An 11,975-nucleotide genomic window follows, 5' to 3' on the forward strand; every position below is an offset into this window, starting at 1 on the left:
CGCATACCCGAAGTTTTGCTTCCACCTGTCGAGATTGGTTCTTTGTTTCACTTATAGACACAATCTCGGGGGAGTGGGATTTACAAATCCCTTTTAGGGTGTGAATTGTCAGGGGTCTCCCCAAACTCTGACAATTCCAAACTATAGTTCTCATGGCGCCTTAGGTGCCATTTGTAGGCTGGCACCCTCCACCATCTGTTCAATTGTATTTTCATCCTCTGTTCTTTCTTTCTTTGTAGATCCTTCAGCTATACCACTCATCAACCTTCTTTTGGATTCACTTTTAGTATCTGACCCTCCAGCACCTTGTCTTGCTAACCTTTTCCACTTCCTACATTTCTCTGTGGTGAGACACTGCCCAATAGCGAATTGCATAAGCTGCCCTTCATCCTCCTTGGCATTGGACTGACCAGCTATGATAACCTCCATGCATTCTGTTCTAGAATTGGCTGATTGTGGTGACTCACGTGCTGCCCTGTTACCAGTGTCTTGTGGTTTCAAACTTTGTTTCCCTTATGCATTGACATCCTTGCAAATTCTTCCAATAAGCGGTTTAAGACCGGTTTTTTCTTATGTTGAGTGGCCTTATTCTGATTTTGGGTTGAGTTGTTGAATGTTCTTTCTCCTTCAGAGTAGATTCGCGTTCCCACTTGGCTGGCTTTAACCCATTCGCCAATGTCATCCTCTTTTACCATATCACTCCCTGTGTCCTTTAGCAGATCATGGTAGTTTTTTACCTCATGCCCCAATTTTGCGCAATAGGTACAGAACTTTCCAAGTCTCTCATAGCGCAATGCCACTTCTACCTCCTTTTTATTAGGTCCTACCACTATTAACTGATCCCTCACTTACCTGGCAGCATCAATATTGATTTTGGCCTTCACAATCCTAGTTTCTCTACCCCGCATCTGAAATTTACCTACCTCCAACATTGTGCCCAGTCTCTCTCCCAATTTACGTCTAATTTCGAAGGTTTTAAACGATTTTGGCAAACCCCAAAATTGAACCCAAACTGGAAAATTGGAAATAATCTCTTCATCACAGTTCTGATCTTCCTTCCATCTCTTGACATGGAGCACATAATCTTTGAATAGCCATGGAGAACCACGTTCAACATGCAAGACATCCACTTCTTTATCAAAAAAGAATTAGAAGGAATTGTCCCCTTTGTCACTCATGCTAAATCCTTCCAGGTTTCCCCATATAGCCTTCAAAGCATTCCTCATGGTTCCAACTGAGAAGGTTTTGGAAGCAAAGAGTCTGCCATAGAGACTATTGGAGCAAGCGTTAATACCTTCTGATATGTCTGCCTCTTCCAGTAGAATCACATTTCTATCTCCTTTCTGGTTGTCTTTCTCGGTACGATCTTCATCCCTCGTTGTCTCAGCCATGCAGATTAGATAGACTTGTATTGAGATTTAATTGACGTTGACAATGTAGTCTTGACGACAGTAGGAACTCCGTTAAGAAATCCTAACAGAGCACTAAAAAACCCTAACAAGGCAACAACTACTTTGAAAATTTTATATAAAAAGTAATGACTTATAAACTTTGTTTAAATTTTTTAGTTTATTTGAATACTTTTTTTTTTTTGCATTTTTGTCCAATTTCTATAGTTTTATTTAGTGAATTATCAATTATTCTTGTTGCTTAGTTTCTTATCTTAGTTTTATATTTAATTAACTTATATTTTATATCACATTAATATTATTATTCAAAAACTTTTTAACCTTTTATTTAAATAAAGAAGGAAAAACAATCAATTGAGAAAAGAAGAATGATAAAGAGGTAGAAAAAGAAAGAGGAAAAGAAAACGAATCTGAAAAAAAAAAGTGTATATTGTGACTTGATTATATAAAATATTTGGTTGTTTAAAATTAATGTTACCTATGAAGCATGAATACTTGGTTGAACGTGTTTGACATATATATATATATATTTCGAATATAATACTCATCGACACTCATTCGACATGCGTGTTTATTATATTCAACGGTATTTTAATAAAAAGATTAAAAAAATATATTTTTTTCTAATTAAACCTTATTAAAATTGATCCAAAATTTTTTAAACCAAGCGTTTTAAACGATTCAAACAAGATTTCGTGGCTGAGACATGTGATTATGATTATTATGGCAAAGGTGTTTGTCTCAAACTAAGCCAAACCATATTTAAATTCTAATTGTAGTAGTTAGATTAGTCTGTATGAGTCACTGTGAGTGTGTTTGTATGATTAAAAAAGTAAAAGATTTCGATCATTCTAGCAATTCTGCTAGGAAACCAATTAAAAACGAAGTTAATTCTAACTAACTAGTTCAAAAATAAGTTTATTACCAGAAAAAAAAAAAAACAACCTTCTACTATTCTAATTTTTTAAATTTTAAAATAAAATAAAAAAGAATTGACTTAATTAGCTTGTTATTTTTCATAACTTTTTCTTACGTTTACTTATTCGGTTATTCCTATTTAGTTGCTTAGGATTTTTTTGGTACTGATAAATTTATTAAGCAAACCCGGCTAGCTAAGGTTTAGGGCATTGCTCTGAATTGTATTGTAGCAGATCGATCCCAAAAATAGATTCTTATTGATTCTTTTTCCGTAAATAACTAATAATCTAATATTGAATCAGTTTAAAAATCAATAAATAAGAAGAAATCGATAAACCTGTTGAACCAGTAACGATCCCCGTTTAAGAAAAAAAAAAAAAAAACCTAAAATTCTAAATCATTGGAAACCCAGCTCCGCCTAACCTTGGCTCTTGAAATGATCTCCTCCCTTAAGGGGCAAGCAACACAGAACTTTCAATAAAAACTAATGACAAACTTGAAGTTTCTGTGGAAATAACTATATCTATAAAAAAGCAATGATGGCTATATAAAATACTTGCATGCTCCAAGACAACTATATCTAAATACGGACAAAAGTATACTTGAATTTTACTACTAATAAAAATGTTTTTAAATAATTTAAAAACGCGATAAAAATAAATTAATTTGAAAAATGAAGATACAAAAATCAGGTAAACTTATCCTAATTTTGGACAAATTTAAAATGGACCAACTCCAATTTAAGTTGTAATGGAATGAACCTGTAATTTAATCTCTTAAAATTTTGTTGTGTTAATGAATTAACTAAAATTCTATTTGATGCATTTTGATTGGCTCACAACAAAAATAAAATAATAAAGATACAAGTTGAAGTATAAAAGTAGAAGAAAAAATTTGATAATTAAATGTATCAAGTGAGAGAATTTTATAATAATTAGAATACACAAGAATTAGGTGAGATAAGTCCAATTTAAATTAAAATTGAGCGGTAATTTCTCTAATTTTAGTATAGAATCGAAAAAGAAATACCTGAAAACTGCCAAAATCAGAAAAAGTTAATTCGATTTTTTTTAATTGAAATGACTTTATCTGATATTCTATTTTTTTAAAAAAATATATTTTAGTAAATAATGTTAGAATTATTTTTTTAAAATATTTTATTTTATTTTATTTTATTTAAAAAATATTTTTTGATCTAATAATTTACAAACCCATTAGTATTTTTATTTATTATTTACAGAATATTACATCTGAAGTCATTTTTATTCCGGTAAATTTTTATCTATATTTAAATAATTTGAAAATGTTTTTAGTGGCTAACCCTTCTTTTTGAGCGCCGTCTTCTTTGTCATAAATTCTTCTTCTTGATGCCATTCTTTTCTTACTCAGGTACTGTTATAATTTGAACCATTTTAGCCGTTGCTCCTAAGGTTTTGTTTTTTGTATTATATTGTGATATATGCAATGTCATTGTTTGAGTTTAAAATTGATGTGGATTGTGAATAGAATCTCTCAAATTTAGCCTCTGAATAAAGAAATACACACATAATCCTCCAAATATGAACAATTGGCAAAATGTCCCAAAATGTCTAATTTGCTGCTTTGACTTTGGGGTATTTTGTTAGACATTGTTTATCTTAGGTATGTTTAATTTATTTGTTTTTAGGAGTTAAATTATAAGTGTCATCATTTTTTGGATACTAAATTAGTGATTTATCCTTATTTTTGTATTATCTAGCATTTGACCCTTAAAATATTAGTTTGATAGCAAAATTATGACAACTCTAATTTTTGAAAATAAAATAAAATAGTTATTTGTGATTTATTTTATTTGTTGATAATTTTATTTTAAGAAAATTATTTTACTAAAGATAATTAAATGGAATTTCATGATAATTAGAGTTTAAATTAATTAGAATTTTTATATAATCTTTATTAGATATTTGGTATAATTGAAATTATAATTTTGGTAATTGAAAAATAAGAAAGAATTGTATAATTTAATTTAAATAAATTCTATTTTGAATGAATTATGTTATTAATTTGAACTCATAGGAATTAATTTACTAGAAATGATTAGATTAATTTTTATAAACACTTTATGTTGAAGTCAATTGATATTTATGTACAATTTTTATTATAATTAATTATTTTATAAATTGAAATTAAAATTTCGAAGATAGAAAAATAATGAAAAATTATATCATTCAATTTGAATAATTAATATTGAGTTTAAAAACTGTATTTTATAAAAATGTGATTAATATGTTCATTTTATATTTTAAAATAGAAATAATTAATTGAACTTAGCAATATGATGATAAATAATGTTCCTAAATATTTTTAATAGAGTATGTTTGATTTTAAAATTACTCTACTATTCAATTTTATCAAAATATCTATTCATATTTATCCATATTACTTTATAAATTCCCTAATTCCTAAACCTAAATTTCCAAATTGAATCAGAAATCCTAATTCTCAAATCCCAGAAACCCTAACCCTAATTTTCTCCCTTTTCTCCGCCTCTGAACACACCTCCACCCCCTTTTCTTCCTAAACACAATACACACAAAACAGAGAAAGAAACGCAGAGATGGAGAGGAAGAAGAGAAGGAGAAGGGTGTGGCACCGCTGGCTGGGTACCGCCGCCGTCCATCCCATCGTTGCGCCGTGCACGTCGAGCCCGTCCCGCCGCTGACATCGCCGAAAGGAGAGCGACCACCATGAGAGAGCCGTCGCCACGCAGCCGCCGTCCTGTTGCCAACGCCTTTGCGGGGGAAGACCGGAGCCGAGACAGGGAGTAGCGTCGCGAGGGAGAGAGAGGAGGTTGGGTCGCGCTGTCCGTGGAGCTTGCCGCCGTCGCCGTTCAAGCTACTGCTGCTGCCACACTCCACGCCGTCGCCGTCGTCATTCGTGGAGGAAGAGGAAGCAAGTGCGACCGAGGAGAGCGAGAGAGACCGAAGCTGCGAGGGAGAGGAAGTGACGCACGCAGGAACTGCGAGCCAAAGGAGCCACTGACGTTGCTGTTGTGGCCATCGCCATCACCGTGAGTGAAGTCCGCCGCTCGTACTAATTGAGACTGCCGAAGTTGCTGTTTGACTCTGATGTAATTCATCCTTGTCCCTGTTCACGGTTGTCCTCTGTTCTTCCTCTGCTTTTGATCTTCGCAGTTACCTGAATCTCTACCGCCATGGGTATTGCCGTTGGAGTCGCTGGGAACCAATGTTGGAGCTGCCCTTGATGATTCGGATGCTGCTACGTAGGTTTGGAGCTGCTGTGTTGTTGCCGGAGGAAGGGAACTCATCAGAAAAATGTAATTGAGGCTGATGTTTGGTTTGATTGCGTAGTTAACGTGACATTGAGGTAGGAGATTTAACGTTTTTAATTTAGAATGCCTAAAAAGTTAATTATTTGCATGTTAATCATTATTTTTATGGCATTTCCATTCCCTACTGAGAATGTGTGGTTTGTTCTCACCCCAAAATTTTTCACCCAACACAGGTTCGAAGACTCCGTTTGAAGCTGCGGGCGATTGTTAGACCTTATTTATGAGTTAAGTGTGAGTTAATTTGCTTTCATAGAGTTTCTTTGCCCTTATTGCTTAAGATTTTTATTTTATACGGAGGGATATGATTTGTATCTAAGTTACACTTGAATTTGTTTGTATAATATTTACTAATAATTATATGATTATTATTATTTGGTGATGCTTGATATATGATTTGATAAATAAAAACAAAATTTTCTGGCATTTTCTACTAAAACTGAAACACGATATCGAACTAAAGGCTCAATATTAAGTAGTTAATAAGGAAAACAGGTCGGTAACGCCTTACTTTTGGTACGATCATGACGTATTGAAAGTTGGATCGTTACAAAAATGTTCTTCTTTATTTTGTGTGAAAAAATCAAGCAGAACCAATCTTTTGGAGACTAAGGTGTAATTCTCAATTTTTGAAGGATCATTTTTGTCAACAAACTAATTTTTGTAATGGTCAACTCATTTGATGTGTGTATTGGAACATATATGCAATCAAAATAGCTTATTTGAAGACAACCTTTCATTCACACAAGTACTTATTTCATATATGCAGTTTCTGTAGTATTTGATTACTAAGCATTTGATTGATAGTAATTTTTCATTTATAATAAGCTCAGAAGCCTATAAAAGCATTAGTTTTGTTTGTTCATGAGATTTTATTCCTTACAGGAATTAGTTAAACTAAATAAATATAGCATGTTTATTTGGTTAGGTATATGGATGATTCACGACAAAAGGCTGAGTCATGAGTTACAGAAATTTGTTGGTTGGGATTTCTGCTGGAGGCCATTGAAAAGGTCATGAGGTTGATGGTTTTGAACGGTGGAGATTTTGCATCAACAATTATGAGTTGGAAACACTCACATTGAATTGATGGACTCAGTCATGTAATTTTCAATTTAATTATATCAATGCTGTTTAATTAGTTTACTGTTAATTGTGTTGAATTGATAACATTATTTTGTATTTGCACATCAGGTGTAATATATCCCAGGCGCACGAAAAAAAAAAAAGAAAATGTCGTCTATGTTTCATCACATTGAATTGCTGGCTGCCTTGGCGTATTATCCTAGCATCGAATTGTTCGGATAAGATTATAAAGAAAAGTAAAATAAAATTAAAACCACGTGTAGTCACCAAAAAAATCACATATAATAATTCATTTAAGATTGTTTTTTGATAAATTTGTCTTTATTCAAGACTAAATTAATTGGTTAACTTAGCATTCAGAAAAACAAGATATTTGGTTGTTCAGAGAGAGTAGAGAAGAACACATTGTTTTTGTTGTCTTAATGCTAATATTGATATGGATCATTAAGTTTGTGCTCATATAATTAGCTATTTTCTGTATTTTTTGTATGTTTTACTTTAAAAATAAAGGATTTTATTTAAATGAGATTGCTCTAAAATTGAATGATATACTCCTAAATCTTAAGTAACAAACTGTCTTACAATATAACGTGAAGATAAATTCAAATTCTATGTTTATTGTAGTAAAGCTTTGTATTTTATATAGCACATTTTGATTCATTTCTATTTCATTTATGTGTTTCATATAAAAAATTTCGATGTCATTTTTTTAATTTTTCATTATCATCATTATTGTTTGTATTCTATTTTTTTTCTTTATTCTTCTCCTTCATAGATTTATTTTAAAATACACAAACAAATAAATAAATAAATAAAAAAGATAAACAAAAAAATATATAAAAAAAAGAAGAAAATAATGTCAATAATGACAACAACAACCATGATAGTAACAAAGGAGGATAAACAATCAACTGGAAAAAAGAAGAATGATGGAGAAGAAAAAAAAAGTGTATATGTACTGTGACTTAGGCTTTTTTATTTAAATAAATAAATAAAAATGATTAATTTTCAAAATACGCGGAAAATAAAATTGGGATGAAAATACGCATGGTCATCTCACCTATAGGACATGCGAAATGAAAAAACACATCAATTTAAAGATGGCGCCAGCAAAATAGAGACTGACATAGAAAAATAGTAGACAGCGCAAGAAGCCTATCTTTCCAATGCAGGACTGGCCACCCCGAAATGGCTATCTATAGTTCAGCGCCTAGAGTACAAACACGAATTAGGCACACAGTGGCTTCGCCCACGAATTGTGTTGCAAATCATATTTCAAAGCGATATGAGACAAATCCTAAACCTCGTTACGGTTACATGTCATATAATACAAAGCAAGAAAGACCTCGCAGTTTTGGTGGTCGTGGCAGAGTACCTGCACCAACATCTTGGCAGCAGCTTTATCGTCGAGGTCATATCTTCGAAAGGTCATTTGCCGCAAATGAGCTGGCCCGATATCGTGATTCCTGAGCTGCTCAAACACATTTGTTATTATATTGCGACTTAACTTTAATACTAGATTGAATTGAATCGTGGTTGAAAAGAAAAAAAAATCATTGATTTTAATAAGTGAATAATAATGGATGAAAAGAGAAAAAATATGAAAAAGTAAGTGAATAATAATGGATGATTTTAATGAAAAAAATTACTTAAGACCATCTTCACCATCTCAATTTTTATTTGTGACCCACCTGTCATAAAAAGTAAGTATTTGTTTGGGTATTATTATTTTGATAAAAAAAATCTTTTTTCAATGAAAAATGATCTTTTTTTTTTTATTTTTTAGCGTGTTTAGTAAATTTTGATTAGTAAAAGTAAAAGCACTAGAAAAATAAGAAAAACATCTTTTTTTGAGAAGCTATAATTTACATCTTTTTTTAAAAGATCTTTTTTTTTTTAAAAAAAATGTTTTTCATGTAATAAATAAATAAATAAGTACTTTTATATTGTTATATCCAAACATAATTGATAGATAAAAAGATCTTTTTGGATGAGATACCCAAACATAAAATTACTTTTACTTTTCCATCAGATCTTTTAGAAAAATATAACTCGAAAAAAGATCTTTTTTAGAAGTTCACCCAAACAAGTCCTAACTCCACATCAGCTTTTGCGTATTTAAAATTAATGTAATTAATTTTTTCAATAATATAATTTAAATTTATAAATTTAAAAATAATTCACTATTAAAAGATATTAATATTAAATAAATTCATATATAACAATAATACACAATATATAATTCGGGATTACACTAATTTGTAAAATTAATTAATATAAAAAAACATAATTAAGCTCTATAGTTGACGACAAGAATTGTGAAATTGCCATATGTGTTCAATCAAGTCCTCTTTCAATTGTCTATACTGCTGCCTATTTCGAAGTAGGGCATTTCTTTGGAAAAATTGATGGTATGGTGCAAAATCTTCTTCTCCCAGCTGAGGTTGTGATAAGCCATTTTCGACATAATCATACTCTAAGCCTTGAGCAAAATTTCCTGCATAAGTGTCTCTTTAATAATAACGGTAACATAGTAACAGCTAGTTTCTAACGACTAATTTTGCAACGGCTAGTTTCGCAACAGCTAATTTTAATAATGTGGTTAGTATTTTAAATTTTAAAAATAAAAATTATTTAATAAATTAATTATAATTTAATTATTTAATTATATAAGTGTTAGCATTTTAATTATTTGATCTAATTAATTATTATAATTATTAACAAATTAATTATGATTTAATTATTTAATTAATTATTATTTAAATAATTAATATAAATTATTAATTACATAAAGAAATAATTATTTATTATAATTATTACTAATTTAATTATTATTTAATTATTTAATATAATTATTTAATTATTTTAAATTTTATATAATTATTTATTTTTAATAATAACTTGTCAAATAATGATATGCTACAACGATAAATTCTCCAAAGGTGTAAGAAAAAAGTGGAATGAAAACCAGCCGATGGAGATGCTCTAACTAGTTAACTATGTTAAATTATTGATTAAATATTTGGGTAGAACCTAAACCTACCTTAAGATTTATTTTATGAATTAACAATGTAGATTTATATTTAATATAGTTAAGTACATTTTTTCACTTTTGACTTTTGAAATAATTTTTGTGAGGACAGCTAATATTACAAAAAGTAACTTCTGAAGTATTTTAAAATACATTAAAAAGATTCTATAAATAAAAATAAAGTGATACTAGAAAATTAGGTAAATTTACTCTAGGTAATTAAGTACCTACTCTTTTAGGATGTGTTTGGTTTAACGTTGAAATCACATCAAGTAGTTCAGTCTTTTTGAAGTCTCAATATTTTTTTTTGCTATATATTTCTCTTTGAACGCAACTTTGATTCTATATTCAAGCGCTCGTTCTTCAAAAGTAACAAATTGGAACTTTTGTGTTCAATTGTTATGTTTGTAGAAGTAATTAAAAAAAATTATTCCTTTTCTACTAATTTTATCTTTCCTTCTCATTTATAAAAAAAACATAAAAAAAATTTATGTATTTTTTTCCTACTAATTTTATCCTTCCTTCTCATTTGTTATTTTTTTATAAAATTTTTAATACTCATTGTTAGTATAATATTTTTTAATCATTTACTAAAACTTTTTTTGTTATTTTTTTATTTGGATTTGTATAATTTTTACCATGTTCTCAAATTAGTATATATTTGAACTTCTCTGGAATGTTTGTGTTCCACAACCAGTTCCAATTACTGTTGGCATTTCAATTTAATGTTTTCTTTAATAACCATCTATAACCCTCCCTTGCACTATACTTTTTTGTTGCTGCAGGCCACCACTTTCACTGTGGTTCCAACTTAGTCAAACTAGAATATCTCAGACCACAAATAAACTGCTTAATCTCATGCGGAATAGGCGTGGTAAGACTATCAACCTCCCAAGACACCCCTTTCCACAAGTCAGCCACCATGAAATCTGATTCAGAAATATGTACATAAGGAACAAGGTTGCAAAGCTTACCAAAAGGAGTCCACTCATCATACCAAACTGATTTGTGGACATCTCCAATATTCCAATGAAGCCCTTCCTTGAGATGCTCATAGGCACTAATAATGTTCTTCCAGGTGGCCGATGAAGAATTTCTACTGTTTCCGTTCATACCAGATTGATTCCTGAGATATTTATGCTTCAGAACCTGCACCCATAACTTCTCACTATTATTTAGACAATCCCATACCAACTTTCCCAGAAGCGCCATGTTAGCACAGGAAGTATCCCTAATACCCAATCCTCCTGCCTTTTTAGGAGTTATGGTGACCTCCCACTTGACCAGAGGCAGCCCTTTTCTAGTCGCTTGGCCTTTCCACAAGAATTGTCTCATCAAGGAATCAATTTTATTACATGCATACTTCGGGAGAAGAGAAATTTGCATTTCATAAACTGGGATAGAGGCCATAACCGATTTAACAAGACAAAGCCTCCCTGCCTTATTCAGTAGGCGTCCTTTCCAACTGGAGAGCTTTCTCGAAATTTTTTCAATAATCTCCTGAGCCGTCTTCCTGGAAGCTCTGGCATGACTGATGTTAATTCCCAGGTATTTACCCAAATCATTGCTGAACCAGATGTTAGAGACCCCTGAGAGAACCTCTTTTCTCCTCTCCGACACCCTCTTGGAACACTGGGCCTTTGACTTATGAAGATTTACCTTTAAACCTGACGCTCTAGAAAACAAGTCCAAACAATGCATGACCTCTATTACTTGAGCTTTTGATGCCTTACAGAAAAGCAAAAGATCATCTGCAAACATCAAATGAGAGAGTCGTGGTCCATTCCTAGAAACCGCAACTGGGTTCCACAAACCTTGGGAAACTCTATGAGAGATAAAGCAGGCAATCATTTCCATACAGAGTACAAATAGATAAGGAGACATAGGATCTCCTTGCCTCAACCCTCTCTTCGGATTGAAATTTTGGAGCCTGTTCCCATTCCACAAAACTGCCAACGAAGAGGAAGTCACACAATTCAATATAAGATTAATGGTAGCCTTTGGAAACCCAAACCGAACCAAAGTAGCTTCCAGAAGAGATGTGTAAGAGATGTAACAAGGCGCAGGAGACTATGGAGCATTGCCTTAGAGACTGTGAACGATCAAAGGCAATCTGGTATATGTTGGATCCTAATATCCTGGACTCGACAGCTGGTAATGCTCTTGAAGAGTGGTTTCGGAAGGCCTTGGCTAACAATGACAT

General features: G+C 31.5%; 1 protein-coding gene and 1 long non-coding RNA gene across 3 annotated transcripts; one reads left to right on the forward strand and one right to left on the reverse strand.

Moving 5' to 3' along the window:
- Positions 1–4,885: 4,885 nt before the first annotated feature.
- On the forward strand, positions 4,886–6,908 carry LOC112726814 (uncharacterized). 2 transcript variants are annotated; one of them, XR_011868287.1, is made up of 5 exons: positions 4,886–5,376; positions 5,501–5,693; positions 5,832–5,889; positions 6,584–6,758; positions 6,850–6,908. It is a non-coding gene; the product is annotated as an uncharacterized lncRNA (long non-coding RNA). The 2 variants fall into 2 exon arrangements; XR_011868286.1 differs by lacking the exon at positions 4,886–5,376 and having other exon boundaries at positions 5,434–5,693.
- Positions 6,909–10,583: 3,675 nt separating this feature from the next.
- LOC140176622 (uncharacterized) lies at positions 10,584–11,975 on the reverse strand. The gene is made up of 4 exons (XM_072208152.1): positions 11,792–11,975; positions 11,329–11,721; positions 10,694–11,085; positions 10,584–10,592 (listed from the first exon to the last, which is right to left on the reverse strand). Exons 1-4 carry the CDS (start codon positions 11,973–11,975, stop codon positions 10,584–10,586), a joined length of 978 nt encoding a protein of 325 aa, XP_072064253.1.

This window comes from Arachis hypogaea, chromosome 12 (genome assembly GCF_003086295.3).
Source record: "Arachis hypogaea cultivar Tifrunner chromosome 12, arahy.Tifrunner.gnm2.J5K5, whole genome shotgun sequence".
Classification (NCBI taxonomy): Eukaryota; Viridiplantae; Streptophyta; class Magnoliopsida; order Fabales; family Fabaceae; genus Arachis; species Arachis hypogaea.